Source organism: Sus scrofa, chromosome 10 (genome assembly GCF_054392235.1).
Source record: "Sus scrofa isolate SSC_HxYL_T2T_F1_AM1 chromosome 10, Sscrofa_HxYL_maternal_Yorkshire_Landrace_v2.0, whole genome shotgun sequence".
In the NCBI taxonomy this organism is placed as follows: domain Eukaryota; kingdom Metazoa; phylum Chordata; class Mammalia; order Artiodactyla; family Suidae; genus Sus; species Sus scrofa.
The window spans coordinates 53,258,259-53,274,573 of NC_139392.1; the positions used below are offsets into that span (position 1 = coordinate 53,258,259).

Genomic DNA, 16,315 nt, shown 5'->3' on the forward strand with positions numbered 1-16,315 from the left:
CCTTCTCTGAACAGCACATCACAGTCAGGATGCAAAAAAAGTCTAAATTGGTTAGGTGGACTTACATGAAATTGCCAGTATTTGACTGTCCTTAAAAATGGGAGTTCCTGTCATGGCGCAGCGGAAACGAATCTGACTAGGAACCATGAAGTTGAGGGTTCGATCCCTGGCCTCGATCAGTGGGTTAAGGATCCAGCATTGCAGTGAACTGTGGTGTAGGTCGCAGATGCGGCTCGGATCCCAAGTTGCTGCGGCTCTGGGTAGGCCAGCAGCAACAGCTCCACTGAGACCCCTAGCCTGGGAACCTCCATATGCCATGGGTGCGGCCCTAAAAGGACAAAAGACAGGAAAAAAATAAATAATTCATATGGTTGTATCTCATGTGGATGTAAAAGGCCAGTAATGGTGACCACACAAACCATCCATCAGTGTGTATGTCATTGGAGCGAAGCACCATTTGAGTGAGGACCAGAGTTAAAGCACGCCTCACTCCCCCATCCCATCTGCTTAAAGTTACATATCCTTGTAGAATGATACCTGCTGTAAAACGGACTGGTATTCTTAGTGCCAACAGAAGTGATTCCCCCCTGCCTTCTGCTACCTTTAATTGCTGTCTGTACAAAATTATTTCAGTTGTTATCTTCCAAGACTTCAGAAGCATGTGTGGCCCCAGGCTCGTATGCTCAGTGGCCGGAAGCTGGGGACCATTCAAGAAAACCCCGAGTGGCCTGGGAGAGCCTCCACTGCATCCTCCCCTCTCTGTGCTCCCCAGAATGTCCTCGCTCCCCCGCCCCCCAGGCCTGGAGCACAGCCCACAAAACCCAGGGAAGGTCCGGAGGCTCACTGCCCCAGGGCCTCCTGCTGTCCCTCCAGGAAATGGGTATTCCAGTCCCAGGCCGGAGCTGCCCTTCCATGAAAGAGAGAGGGGCCCACCACATAACCGAAATTTTCCTGCTCTTACCCCCCGTGACGATGCCCGCTGAGCTGCAGTGTGAATCTGGTTTTGTTCAGCGGGAGCCTAAAAATAGGTACAAGCTGAACGACTTTGAAGTTGGTCACGGTCCTTTTGATTGATGTGACCACTGTGTTGCTCCAGGCTTTGTATAGAGACCCAGAAACCAGATTCCTAACAACAGGACAGAGCAGCGCTGCCCCGACGAACCTTCTGCCACCGTGCAGCAGTGCACATGCTCCCTCTGTGCTCCCCAGTGCAGCTGCCACTGCCTCCATGCGGGCTCTTGAGCCCTGGCAGTGTGGCCAGGGCGACTAAGGGGCTGACTTTTGAACATGAGTTCATTTAAATGTGAGTAGCCACAGGTCCCGAAGTGGGTGCCACCGTCACCAGTGTAGGTATAGACAGTCCTGGCTGCGTCCTGCATCAGGGAGAGCCAGGGCCAGCTCTGAGCAATGTTAGACAATGAGGAGCTCGGGATCTGACTCCTCTGAGCAGGGTGGGGTGACGGAACTGTGGGAAGGAGGCAGCCCTGCATTTGCGGGCCGCAGCCACATGCTGCATCCAGCCAGCTGTGCTGGAGAAAGGCCAGACATCGGATCCAAATAGGGCGCTGCTCTGCCACGTCGTGGAGGTTCTAAGAGAACGGGTTTTTTTTTTTTCTTTTGTGGGTGGAAGGGCCCCTCTTGGCTCCTCGGGCCACTCCCAGCCATTTGGGGGGTTGCCTGAGCTCTTGGTTCAGAAAGCTGTGTGGGTGGCCAGGCGGGAGCCGAGCCAAGAGGGGAGTTCTGGAGCAGCAGAAGGCGATGCCCAGCCTCGGGGAGGCTCCCGGCCTGTTTGAACCCGTTCTTGCCCTCTGCAGGTGGTCCATCCTGAACCGAGACATCACCCACCCCCGAACCCTCGGCAGCAGCCTCACCGGGACTCAGGGTCCCTGCCACCCGGACGACCAGGCCAGCAGCCACGAAGAGACCCCTCCAGGGAAGGCTCGAGGCCGCCCCCCTACAGACCGCGCAGAGACGCTTTCGAAATTTCTACTGAAGGGCATTCAGGCCCTAGCCACAGGGACCGCGCGGGCCCCCGCGGGGCCCGTTCCCACAACCCTCGGCACTCAGCGTTCACAACCACGGGCGGCTCTGCCCCCGGCTACTGCCAGCCCATCACCACCGTGACGGCCTCGGCCTCCGTGACCGTCGCTGTGCACCCCCCGCCCGCCCCCGGGTCCAGTCGGAACCCCCGCGGGGGGCTCTGCCCAGGCTACGAGGGCTACCCCGAGACTGACCCCGGGCTGTTTGAGGACCCCCATGTGCCTTTTAATGTCCGGTGCGAGAGGAGGGATTCCAAGGTGGAAGTCATTGAGCTGCAGGACGTGGAGTGTGAGGAGAGGCCCCGAGGCAGTGGCTCCAACTAAGGTGGGTGCGGCCAGGGGGTCGGTGGGCAGATACGGTCCTTGGGCAGTTGGGCAGGTGCATCTGACGGGCAGGTGGGAAGGCAAGCCAAGGGGGTAGGTGGGCAGGTGTGGCCCTTGGGCAGGTGGGCAGGCAAGCCAGGGGGCAGGTGGGCAGGTGGAAAGGTGGGTGGGCCTCGGAGGCAATGGAAGGACTAGGAGAAAGGCAGAGAGCCTCATGCTCCTTCCCTGTCCCCCGCCACCCCCTCTACCCCCCTGCCCCCACTGCCATCCTTGGAGAACCAGCTGAGCTCCATACTGGGTCTCTCCCTCACGGTGCACCCGGGCAGAGTTGGTGCATCTCCACACAGACACTGACAGCGCCCCCTCTCACCTGCCTTTCAGTCTTTTAAAGCCGCACGTGTGATGACCACACACAGCTCAGTGAACGGTCACAAGGTGGACACATCCCTGTCACCAGCCCCCAGGTCGAGGGGGAGGGACCGTGACCCAGTCCTGGAAGCCCGTCCCGCCCTCACCAACCCCCCCACCCCCATCCCCCCGCCCCCGGTCACTGATTTCTGTACCGCAGATCCCATTTTGCCTGTGTTTTTCTGCTTTATACCTAGACACTCGTGTCCCTGGTCACTTAAGGATTGACTTCCTTTTTTTTTTTCTTCTTTTCCTTTTTTCCCTTTTCAAGGGTGAGTCAAATCGGAAGCAAAGAGGCCAAAGATTGGAAGCCCCTCCCCCCCCCCCCCCCCCCGAACTGCTTGAAGAGAACTGCCCGGAGGGAGTTAGAAACATGTGCTGTGCCAGGAGAGCAGTTCACTGTTACTGTAACCGATTGTATTATTTTGTGAAATATTTCTATACATATTTAAGAGGTGTAAACATATGTAATATACGAAGGAACGGATGTAAAGTAGTGTCATCTGGGGTTTCTCCACTCCTGCCTCCAGAGTAGGCAGTGGGGAGGCCGCAGCGGGGGGGGCCCCCTCCCTGTTTGTACATTGGTCTCTGGGCCACAACCCACCTTAACGTCGTCTTAAAATTTCAGCATATGTTGCTGCTGCTTAAATATTGTATAATTTACCTGTATAATTCTATGCAAATATTGCTTATGTAATAGGATTATTTTGTAAAGGTTTCTGTTTAAAATATTTTAAATTTGCATATCACAACCCTGTGGTAGTATGAAATGTTACTGTTAACTTTCCAACACGCTATGCGTGATAATTTTGTTGTTGTTTAATGAGCAGATATGAAGAAAAGCACGTTAACCCCGGTTGGCTTCTCTAGGTGTAGTTGGGTGCGAGTCTCCTGTTGGGCTGTGCATGTGAACACGTGTGTGATTTCCCAGTGTACTGTACTGTGATTCCCGCCCCCCCCCAACTCCTCTGTTTTGTTGCTTTTTACTGTCCGTAACCCTTAGTGGGCTCTGCCTTAGTCCGGCCAGAAGAGTCAGGATGTCTCCCGTGCTAGTGCTAGTGGAGGGCTAGCCCTCCACATGGCCTGATCCTTTTGCCAGACTCACTTCAAGTTCAGGGCCTCTCTTAAGATCATCGGCTGCCACCCAGACCCCCCACCTGGTGCCTCAGAGGAGATAAGTTCCTTCGCACGGACCATTGTGGTGGATGCTGGAACCTCAGGGTAGAGAGCTCGCATCATCGCTTCATCTTCATTGGTGTTATACAGCCAGAGCGCATGCCCAGTGCTCTAGCATGAGGAGCACCAGCTGGGCCATAAGCAGATCCTGTAAAGTATGCAGCCTTCATTGTACCTCTCTGTCACCAGCACACGCACACACGCACACACACACCACCACCACCACCCCCCCCCAAATCTGAGTGGATTGTAAGGCCTTGGGAGACAACAGTCTCTCAATTCTGTGTCCACAGAAAACCACGAAGTGAAGTTTTGAGTCCTTATCATCCAAACTCCCTCGCTTGGTAAATTGCATAGGTGGTCAGGGCTTTCTGAATTGGGTTTGCATCCTCTTTAAAAGTAAATAGCATCCATTGAGGTGATACGGAGTTAGAAATTCTATAGGATATGAGCTTCTGAAGGTTCATTCTCCGTGTGTGTTACTGTCTGCAGTCTGGGTGCACACTTCCTGGGTAACTCATGTCCCCTCCTCACACCTTTCACCAGCGTCCTTTCAACATGACATTTATTCACCAGCAGCAAGATGCTAATTGCATACCCCCCCCCCCCAACTGAAGAATGCATATGGAGGCAGGTCCCTCAAACAGGCATTATTTTTAAAAGATTTGCATCCATATGGATTCTGTCTTCATCCTCTGAGGTTCTGTCTTCCTAGGCTCTTAGCCAGAGACCAGCAGATGTCGGGGAAGCGCTCACTGCCCAGACTAAGCTACTGTAGGAGTGCACACATGGCAGCTCCCACGATGCCTCCTCTTGTTTTACCTGGAAGATCTTCATCAAAAGGCATCACCCCCACCCCACCCCACCCCCGTAGTACCAGACGTGGAGTGACCTCAGACCCTCAAACTCACCACAAGACTCTGAGATGCTCATTGGAAGCCACCTGTGGCTGCCAGGTGTGTGTGTGAATATGCCAGGGCCCCTGATGGCCCCACTGCTACTGTTTGGTGCCTCTGTCAGTCACACTCCGTCTACCTAACACTCAGCTCTGCTCAGAAAACTCATATCCTGCGTTCAGGAGAGAGACGATACAACATTGGGAGGTCTGCTTCCCTCTGGCTTGAGGCGCGCCCTCTCTCCTTTCCTGAGCCCAGCTTGCGTGTTGCGTGACTGCTCGTCCAGCCCCTGCTTTCTGCAAACAGCGTAGAACTTTCTCCGATAGTCACATTGGCCAAGGGAGACCTCGGGGGCTGGCAGGCAACCAGAATTTCTCTCTCCTCTCTCTTTTTAAAATAGTTTTATTTTGTCTGTCTTGTTTGTTCATTTGGATGTTTTAAGTTTTTTTAAAAAAAAAATCTTTCTGATATTTATAATTTTGTATCATAAGAATGTTTTCCTACAGTATTTGTCATGCCAGTTTATAACAGAAAAATGCAGGGATTTTATTTCTATTGGAAACACTATTTCAGCTGTTTTACTTTTGAACAGAATTTTTATTTGTATAGAGTGCTTACTAATGTTAAATAGTTCAGAGTATATAACATTTTCATTAAGGACTCATGGTAGGTTTTAGTGTAAGGAGTTTAAAGGAAATACTCAAACTGGGTCTCATCGTCTGCCCGTTTGGGCAGAGATGGGTTTGTGTCATTTCAATTACAAAGATAAAAGTATGCCATATAATTTATTTATATGAAAATTTATTTTTGTAGTGTACATAGTAGTCATCAAGTCTTTTGACAGAAGTATATTTTTAAAGAATTTATATGTGATGAATCCATAATGTCTGCAACTTTGCTGAGACATGAGTGGGGCACACTTTTCATTGTAAAGTACAGCAAGGAAAAGAAAATGGTCACCAGTGTTAAGAGAGTGAGATTGAGTGAATACCCATGCAATTGTGAAATGCGTCTTAGTTGCCATTTGTGACCTAGCGCGGTTCTCATTTTAAACCTCTGAAGGCAAAAATGTACAAACTCTCTAAATATTAATGTTCAAACACTGATAGAAATTCTAACATGAATAAAAAATAATATAACTTGTTGGTTATGTCTTTGTTGATAGAATCTTCTTTTTAATTAAAATAGTTTATTTTTACAAAGGTAGTTAGTGGGTCAGGCCATCATGACTGTTGTTTTTTTCTGTCTTACTAACCTTGTGAAACACTCATGTTTTGTTCTCCCTTGTGGAGGCATCACCAATGAAGCGTTCTGTTTTTATTTTCTGACACCAAGAAAATTCCTAAATTGCCCTTCAAAATGATCCCTTCTGTCATCTCTTAGCATTTTTATGGGGGTTTTTTTATGTGATGCCTAATAATTAGAAGGAACATTTATAGAGCCAATTCAGTGAAGCTAGTAAAATATATATATTATATGTAAGTATGTGTACATATATATATATTTGTCTTTTTAGGGCTGTACCCACGGCATGTGGAGGTTCCCAGGCTAGGGGTCCAATCAGTGCTGCAGCTGCTGGCCTGCACACCAGCCATATAGCAATGCAGGGTCTGAGCCGCATCCACGACCTACAGTATCACAGCTCACAGCAACACCAGATCCTCAACCCACTGAGCGAGGCCAGGGATTGAACCCGCAACCTCGTGGTTCCTAGTCAGATTCGTTTCCGCTGCCCCATAAAGGGAACTCCGAAGCCAGTAAAATATAAATGAGGGGATCAGACTTATTAAAAAGAGTATAGCTGACAACTTGGCCGATCAAACCTGATACAAAATTTTTTTCTCTGAGTGTTTCATCATATGATTTTACCTTGTCCTCATCATCGCCAAAGAAAAGTTAGACCAAGGACAGCATCCCCATTTTGCTGGCAAAAGCAAGGCACGGTGGGCAAGAACTCAAGTTGCCATCCGCCTATGGTGAGGAGTCTGCAAACTGTTTTTATAAAGATGTATCAGAAGATGGACACGCCTATGCACTTAGGCATCCTCTACAATCTTTCCAGCTACACTGGCAGAGTTGAGTCGTTATGGTACAGACTGTATGGCCTGCAAAAGCCCAAAATATTTACTAATCGACCCTTGAGAAAAAGTTTGGTGACCCATCTTCAGACAGGGTTATATCCTAGGCCAGTGATACTCAAACGGGGTGCGTGGGTTCATGGTCTTGGCGTGCTTTGAGAGTTTACTAGAAATGCAGACTCTTCAGTGCTACCCCAGACCTACTGAGTCAGAACCCTGGGACCGAAGCCCAGGAATCTGCTTTAATGAGCTGTCCTGGTGGTTCTGATGCACCAGCAGAGGCGATCCCTAAATTCCTTCCAGCTGAATGTGGCTATGGTTCTCTAATTCGACTCGGGCCACACGGCCAAGGCGGGCCAGATCTGGAAACAACGGAGATCCCGACTTCTCTGTGTGGTCTTTCCACAAAAACACATGTTCCTCTGTGGGGGAGAGGAGACCCATTTCTGCCTGGGAGTTGAGGGAGGAATTCCCTTTTTAGAATTCTGCCACAGCCTTGGGGCAGGCCTCAGTGGAGGGTGTGAGCAGATGACCTAAGGCGGGAATGGAGGGGTAGAGGGGTGGTCCACGCCAGGTCTGACCCTCCCTCTTCCGCCCTGCCCACCAAGAGGGCTCCAGCTGACCGACTGTGATTTGGGCAAATCACTGGCATGAAACCTCAGGCCTCTCCTCGGTCCTCTATTGTATGTAAACTAAAGATGGGCGTTCCCGTCATGGCTCAGTGGGTTAAGAACCTGACTAATGTCCCTGAAGACTCAGGTTCGATCCCTGGCCCCCACTCAGTGGGTTAAGGACGCGGGGTTGCCATGAGCTGTGGTATAGGTTGCAGATGCGGCCGGGATCCAGTGTTACCATGAGCTGTGTGTGGTGTAGGCGGACAGCTGCAGCTCCAATCTGACCCCCAGCCTAGGAATTTCCATATGCCTCTGGATGCGGCCTTAAAAGGAAAAGTCGTGACTCAGTGGAAATGAATCTGACTAGTATCCATGAGGATACAGGTTTGATCCCTGGCCTTGCTCGGTGGGTTAAGGACCTGGCATTGCCCTGAATGTAGGTCACAGACGGGCCTGGGATCTGGCGTTGCTGTGGCTGTGGTGTAGGCCGGCGGCTACAGTTCCAATTCGACCCCTAGCCTGGCATCCTCCATGTGCCATGGGTGCGGCCCTAAAAAAACCAAAAAAAGGGATGATGCATGTCCCTTGCAGATGTGTGAAAGCTGAAAGCCATGGTGGTCGTGAAGAGTTCTGGACTGGAGGGGGCGGGAAGGCCAACCAACCGAAAGAACAATCTCTGTACCCCACACTGAGTTAGGTTCAATCACCACATCTCTTGCAAGGCAACGTGAATCCTCGAACAGAAACGTGAGAGCTGCTATGGGGAGGTTTTCAGGTATACAGTAAGCCAACCAAGGCATAGATGCTTGAGTAACACAATGTCCTCCTTAATGGATCCTTTACCTAGAAGGAAAGATGCATAAAGTATTAAGCAGAGTTTCCTAACTTATATAACCTCACCTTCCTATTTCCTGGTCTAATCAGTCACTTCTTCCTTCATGGCGACTTTCATACATATCCCTCCCTTGGTTCCTTCAAAAGTCATGGGGCAGAGTTCCCACTGTGGCGCAACCTGATCATCGATATCTTGGGAGCTGTGCGTCACAGGTTCGATCCATGGCAAGGCAGAGTGGGCTAAGGATCTGGCATTGCCGAGGACGCAGCTTAGGTCCACGGCAGCTCAGATCTGCTCCCTGGCCTGAGAACTCCATATGCCTCAGGGTGGCCAAAAATGAAAAAAATGAAAGTCAGGGGACATCTTCTGTACTCCCTGAAACTGAGCATGGAAAAGAACATTCATTGCCTTCATTGGAATTCAAATTTAGAGACACATTCTTTTCAAAGTGTTTTGGGTTTTTTTATATACCACTAAAATGACCATTCACTGCCATCCAGTTTTATATTCTTATAAATCACCTATACCTAAGTAAGCTAACTTGGTTTTTCATGTGGGTCTAAAGAAAAGTTTTAAATCAGATTTGTGTCCCCAAATCCACCATATTTATTCAGGACTTAGGTAAACATAAGGCCCCATTTTTTTTGGCACAATGGACACATTTAACAGCTTCGGGAATGCCGCATGCTGCTACATTTCAGGCAGCAGCCACGTTGATGGAAAGGCAGGTGTTTCATTTTTGTAACTGGCAACTGACCTCCCAAAAGGAGAAGGGGAGATGGCCTATTCATCATCCAACAAGAATATTTGCCAAGTGTTAATTACTTTTAATGACGGCTGCACCTAATGAGAACATGCCTCAGACACGAATCTGTTTCATTGTTCACCTTGTCACGACGGACGCTATGTTGGATGCCATTTTCTGCATAGGTTCCCCGCCAGGAAATGATAACAACGGCCATCATAAGGGTCTCGAAAGGACATTCCGGTTGGTTAGGAAAGTGGCGGACCTCAGGCAAACAGAGGGATGGAGGGCACAGTTACAACAAGAAGTGAGCAATAGAGATACTCCAACCTCAGCTCGGCATGGCCAAAGCAATACATTCTGCATGGCAGGTCATTGCTATTAAAATTGATTTATGGCTTCTCCTTGGGGATTTCCTTTCTTGGCGCAAAGGGAACGAGTCTTTTCAGCCACGATGTGTAAGCAACCAAACTTGTAGAGTTTGCTGAGAATGAGACACCCCCTCCCCGTCCTCCCCCCCACCCCCCGCCCCCAGCGAGCAGTGTCAACCACAAGAGGCATCCACAGCCACATCTTTTTCTCAGTCAGCCAAATCCCTTTACATTCCTTTTTTTCCCTGAAAAGTGTTCTCTTCATTCTCCTGCTTTCCATCCAAGGACTTGAGGGTGTAAGAGTATGATGCAAGCTACCAAGAGGGCAAAAAACAAAGATAGGAGTTCACGCTAAAGCAAATCCTTCTGTCAGCAGCACCATCTTTGTACACAATGGACAACAGCTTGTATTTTTGTGGAAAGGGGGGGGGGGGTGGATAAGAACTTGTTTTATTTTTATTTAAAAAAAAAAAAAAGATCGGAGTTCCTCTCAGAGCTCAGCGGAAATGAATCTGACTAGCAACCATGAGGATGCAGGTTCGATCCCTGGCCTCACTCAGTGGGTTAAGGATCCAGCATTGACTTGAGGTATGGTGTAGCTCACAGAGGAGGCTCAGATCCAACATTGCCATGGCTGTGTGTAGGCTGGTGGCTGCAGCTGATTCCTCCCCTAGCCTGGGAACTTTCATATGCCATGGGTGCAGCCCTAAAAAGAAAAAGAAAAAAATCACGAAGATGGAGGAGAAATTGATGAGCAAGTTCTGACTGGTGAGTTATTATATAATAATGAGGATTGCAAGCTGCCAAAAGAATAATCTTTGTAATTACAGAGTTCAGTCAGCAGCAGCGGTAGGTGGACTCCTATTGAGAGCTTCTTTTGAACAAGAGGAGAAGCAAGATGAGGCAAGAACAGAAAAAAAGCAGGAGGTCCTTACTATGAGTTGAGGAAAAAATGACAGCTCTCCATCAGAGAGGACATGGTCAGATCCATGAGAAAGGTCAGATCCGTCATGGCTCAGTGGTAACAAACCTGACTAGTATCCATGAGGACACGGGTTCAATCCCTGGCCCCTTGCTCAGTAGGCTAAGGATCCAGCATTCCTATGAGCTGTGGTGTAGGTCACAGACATGGCTCAGATCCTGGGGTGCAGCCCTAAAAACACACCAAAAAAAAAAATGAGGAGGAGATATGAAAAAGAGTGGACTAGATGGCCGAGAGATGGCAAAAGACCTTCTTCAGGGTACCCATGGGCCACAAGAGCAAGAGCCAGCCCGCAATACTTGTATTTTGACTGCTGAAGTGTCAAGGGCTCACTTGGCCCTTCCATCAGTGGATGCTTTATCTTTTCCTAAACAGCTCCCACTTGACATGGAATCATGGGAAGTTGTCCTGAATCACAGAAGACTAAAGCTGGATGAGACCGCTGTCATCTCATCCCCAAGAAAGTTGGTATCATGACATGCCTCACACCAGCCAACAATTTCAGCAGTCCAGTCAGATTTAGATGGTGGATCTAGTTCAATCTGAGGGTCCTTTTTTTCTTTTTAGGGCCACACCCACGGCATATGGAAGTTCCCAGGCTAGGGGTCGAATCGGAGCTGCCAGTCACAGCCACAGCAATGCCAGATCCAAGCAATGTCTGCGACCTACACCAACAGCTCACGGCAACACCGGATCCTTAACTCATTGAGAGAGGCCTGGGATCGAACCCGCATCCTCATGGATACTAGTTGGGCTCGTAATCCGCTGTGCCACAACCAGAGCTCCAGTCTGATGTTCTTATTCTCTCCTATGGCTCTCATTTCCTCCTCCCCTCTATTTGACCTGGTAATTCCAAAGGTATGGGTGATTGCTGTCTTCACAAGTCCTGTAACAAAAGTGCTCTGGTCCTCTCCGCCACCAGGACTACAGCAGCATCATACACACAGAGTATATGGTCTACTCTAAACACAAACGGCTGCAATGGGAGTGGCAATTAGCAAATCTCTGAATTATCCTTCTGATTACACTTACCTTCCAAAAGCTAATTGGCTAAAATGTTCCTCCTTAATTAGAAGCAATTACTACATGAAACTAGGTTTGCATTTCACAAGAGCGTTTGCATTTCATGATTGAAATCTCATCGTTCATTTAATAATGGCCTCTAATGGCCTGTAATCACAAGGCACACACCATTAAGGTGGGATTTTTCAAAGGGTGAGTAAGGGAGGAAGGCTCGTATTTATGAATTCTTCTTCCACGGCTGAGGCCATAGCCTGCGTCCTCCCTGGACGGTAAAGCATCTATCGTGGGTACGGGTGCTGGTCCATACATACCCACATGGGTAGGAAGTCTCGACCGGTCAACTCTGACCCTGTCCAAATTTCCTCCTCTGTTCCCATTCTCCCTCCCATAAGAAGACTCTCTGAGCATCAGCACCAGGAGAAGTCTATCCAACTTGCAGAGACTCATGGTGGAGCTTCGCCCCGAGGAGCAGTAATGCTAAGAATAAAATAGCAATAAAACCAAAGTTTCTGTTGGGCCCTCAATTATCTCACCAAACAAAGCACGATAAATATGACATTGACAGAGACTCAAAAAATGAGCAGGAAGGAGCCCTCTGGAATGCAGGAGGAAACAGAGATGATGACAAGTGAGAGGGGCAGGGGGGTGAGGATGAGAGGAAAGTAGCAGAGAAATTAGAAATTATGGAAGTGACTTAAGAAAGAGAGAAGGAAAAGGCAAAGCCCAAGTTAGAAGCTATCAGCAGGGCAGAGGCCATTACAGCAATTCCACACCACACACCAAAGTGATTTGTTGACAAGGCTGTGCTCTAAAACCCAAGTGAGAAGACAAATGATAAAGAAATAGTACCTGGAGTTCCCGTCGTGGCTCAGTGGTTAACGAATCCGACTAGGAACCATGAGGTTGCGGGTTCGATCCCTGGCCTTGCTCAGTGGCTTAAGGATCTGGCATTGCCGTGAGCCATGGTACAGACTGCAGACACGGCTCGGATCCCGCGTTGCTGTGGCTCTGGCGTAGGCTGGTGGCTACAGCTCTGATTCGACCCCTAGCCTGGGAACCTCCATATGGAAAGACAAAAAAAAAAAAAAAAAAAGAAAAGAAAGAGTACCTTTGTTTCTATGTGTTCATTTTTTCCTCTATCTTCCTTTCATTTTCCCAAATCTTAGAGTGAGAGATGTATTTAGAGCAAGAGTCAACAAACTGTCGCCCACAGGCCCAATCCAGATGCCACTTGTTTTGTAAATAAACTTTTATTGGAACGCAGACATGTGCACTCAGTTGTGTGTTGTCCACGCCTGCTTTCACACTGCAATGGCAGAGTTGGAGTAGTTGTGACGGAGACCACATGGCCCACAAATCCAGAACTGTTGGCTCTCTGGCCATTTACAGAAAAGGTTTGGCGCCCCGGATTTAGAGAGTAAAGCCTCCACACCGCAGCAACCACGCAGACAGGGATGCTGTCACGCCAGGCACTCTTCTGCCTTAGGACATTTGCACTGACTCCTCTCTCTACCTGCACTGGACTGACAGACACGTGGATCTCTCTCTCATCAAATTCAGATCTTTGTTGAAATCTCACCTACTCAGGGGGCCCTGCCTGACCACCCAGAACAAAATTGTAGATAAAATCACCACCTCCATTTCCCTTTTCTACCTAATTTTCTTTCTTTTTTTTATCTTTTTAGGGCCACACCTGCCGCATATGGAAGTTCCCAGGCTAGAGGTCAAATTGGAGCTGCAGCTGCCGGCCTATGGCCTATGCCACAGCCACAACCACGCGGGATCCAAGCTACATCTGTGACCTATGCCTCAGCTTGCAGCAAAGCCAGATCCTTAACCCACTGAGTGAGGCCAGGATCGAACCCTCATCCTCACGGACACTATGTTGGGCTCTGAATCTGTTGGGCCACAATGGAAATTCCTCTACCAAATTTTCATTCCAATGTTTTGTATTTGCTTACATCTTCCATATTTTGCCAAAGTATTCGGTTAGTGTCTTTTTTTTTTTCCTTTTTTTGGCAGCCCCATGCCATATGGAGTTTCCAAGCCAGGGATTAGATCCAAGACAAAGTTGCAACCTATGCTGCAGCTGTGGCAATGCCAGATCCTTTAACCCACTGTGCCAGGCCAGAGATGGAAGCACATCCTTGTACTGCAGAAACACCACTGATCCCGTTGCACCACAGCAAGAACTCCTGTTATTGTCCTTTTTTTTTTTTTTTTTTTTTTTTTTTTTTTTTTTTTTGCTGTTTCTTGGGCCACTCACTCAGCACATGGAGGTTCCCAGGCTAGGGGTCAAATTGGAGTTGTAGCTACCAGCCTACGCCAGAGCCACAGCAACGCGGGATCCGAGCCGTGTCTGTAACCTACATCACAGCTCACGGCAACGCCGGATCTTTAACGCACTGAACAAAGGCCAGGGACTGAACCCGAAACCTCATGGTTCCTAGTCGGATTCGTTAACCACTGTGCTACGACGGGAACTCCAGAAAACTAAGATCCTGTGACATTAAAAGACTTGCTAGAGATTGCAGTACAAGGAAGGGAGAGGATTAATAAGGGATTTCTGAACCTCCAGACTTAAGTACCTCTGATGGGAACTGTTTCCATTGCTACTGTTTGCCTCTACTCTTCATGTCACAGCGAGTTAGCAAGCACAGCACCCTATCTAGATCCAGGCATGGTTCTGGATGCTCTGCAGGATTAAAAAGAAAAATATGACTAGAGTTTCTGAATTGAAGAACCTTAAATTTGATTTATTTCTCTATCTCTGTAAATATATATAAATGTAAAGGCCCATATTTGTGCCTACCTTTTGCTTTACTTTTTTTTTTTTTTTTTAACGTGGCATATGGAGATTCCCAGGCTAGGGGTCCAATCGTCCAATCAGAGCTGCAGCTGCCAGCCTACACCATAGCCACAGGAATGCCAGATCCCAGCCACATCTGTGACCTACACCACAGCTCACAGCAACGCCAGATCCTTAATCCACTGAGTGAGGCCAGGGATTGAACCCTCACCCTCATGGAGATGAGTCGGGTTCTTAACCTACTGAGTCACATCGGGAACTCTGCTTTACTTTTTATTATGGAAAAATTTCAAACACGCAAATAAAGCATAAAATGAACTCCCATGTACGGATCACCCAGCTCCAGTTACATTGGTAACATTTCAGGGAGTTCCCATCGAGGCTCAGGGGAAACAAATCTGACTAGTAACCATGAGGACGCAGGTTCAGTCTCTGACCTCACTCAGTGGGTTAAGGATCCGGCTTTGCCTTGAGCTGTGGTGTAGTTTGCAGACATGGCTGGGATCTGGCGTTCCTGTGGCTGTGGTGTAGGTCAGTGGCTACAACTCCAATTCGACCCTTAGTTTGGGAACCTCCATATGCCTCGGGTGTGGCCCTAAAAAGACAAAAAAAAAAAAAAAAAAAAAGGTAACATTTCCCCAATTCTGTTTTGTCTGTCCTCTAAATCTGGGTTGTTTACTGGACTATTTAAACACAAACCCCAGACATGTGCTTTCACCTGGAGATATTTCAATAAGCATCTCTTCCATACAAGTACTAACCAGGCCTGACCAAGCTTAGCTTCTGAGATCAGATGAGATGGGGCGAATCCAGGGTGGTATGACCATTGTCTCAATGGTGGTATGGTACCTCTAACAGAGAACTTGTAAAATTTAACCCTGCTATTACTACATCAAACAGAATGGCTCAGTGGCTAATGAACCCTACTAGTAACCATGAGGTTGTGGGTTCGATTCCTGGCCTTGCTCAATAGGTTAAGGATCCAGTCTTGCCGTGAGCTGTGGTGCAGGTCGAAGATGTGGCTTGAATCCGGCGTTGCTGTGGCTGTGGGTAGGCCCTCGGCGGCTACCGCTCTGATTCGACCCCTAGCCTGGGAACCTCCATATGCCCCAGGTGCGGCCCTCAAAATACAAAAGACAAAAGACAAAACAAAAACAAAAACAATAATTCCTTCATATTACATACTATCCAATTCATATTCAAATCGGGATTTGACCGATTGTCCTCAAAATCCCTTTGTGTGTGTATTTTTATTTTCTCCCCTTTTTTCATACAAGGATTTCTATGATTATTCAGAATAAAACCAAAAAAGAACAATTTTTTTTTGGGGGGGGCCACACCTGCAACATATGGAGGTTCCCAGGCTAGGGGTGGAATCGGAGCCACAGCTGCTGGCCAACCCCACAGCCCCAGCAATGCCCAATCGGAGCCTCGTCTGTGACCTACACCACAGTTCACAGCAATGCCTGATCCTTAACCCACTGAGCAAGGCCAGGGATCGAATCCAAGTCCTCATGGATGCTAGTCAGATTTGTTTCCGCTGAGCCACGATGGGAACTCTTCTCATAGGTTTTGACCCTGGTTGACATTCCCAGTAAACTTCCTGCACACAAATCTCCTTGTTAGTCTGCCTCTCCTGGAATCCAACCAGCCACAGCTACTCTCTATGAGAAAGCGAAAGGAGCAGCTCTGGGCAGACAGAGAAGCTGAACTGCTATGCAGCTTGTCCCACGGGGAGCTGAGATGGCCCTTCAGAATTGGCTCAAATTTTAGCAAGGAGGCCAAAACTTCACACATTCACATTGAGCAGTCATAGGATGCAGGCTGCCATCAGGAAAAGAACATGATCTTGGACCAGGTGTCTTTCTTCCATCAAGGGCAACTCGAAAAGAGGAACTGAGCTGAGACGTCAGCTGCCAACATCCTCGCGGCTGGAGAAAGAGCGCTGTCTGGTGTGGCTGTAGCAGCCCAGCCCTCGTGCCTTGGTGCGCTGCCTTGACGACACGGTTGCCTGT

The 16,315-nt window shown here is 48.6% G+C and overlaps 1 protein-coding gene across 4 annotated transcripts in view; it reads left to right on the top strand.

Annotated features, from left to right (window-relative positions):
- Positions 1-5,993, top strand: part of PTCH1 (patched 1) — a 75,952-nt gene extending 69,959 nt beyond the window's left edge. For all 4 annotated transcript variants that reach the window (XM_013980137.3, XM_084980954.1, XM_003482800.5 and 1 more), the window contains 2 exons: positions 1,815-2,364; positions 3,043-5,993. In XM_013980137.3, the coding sequence (XP_013835591.1) occupies positions 1,815-2,363 (549 nt within the window). In that variant the 3' untranslated portion in view covers position 2,364; positions 3,043-5,993. The remainder of the gene's footprint in view (positions 1-1,814; positions 2,365-3,042) is intronic.
- Positions 5,994-16,315: the final 10,322 nt, after the last annotated feature.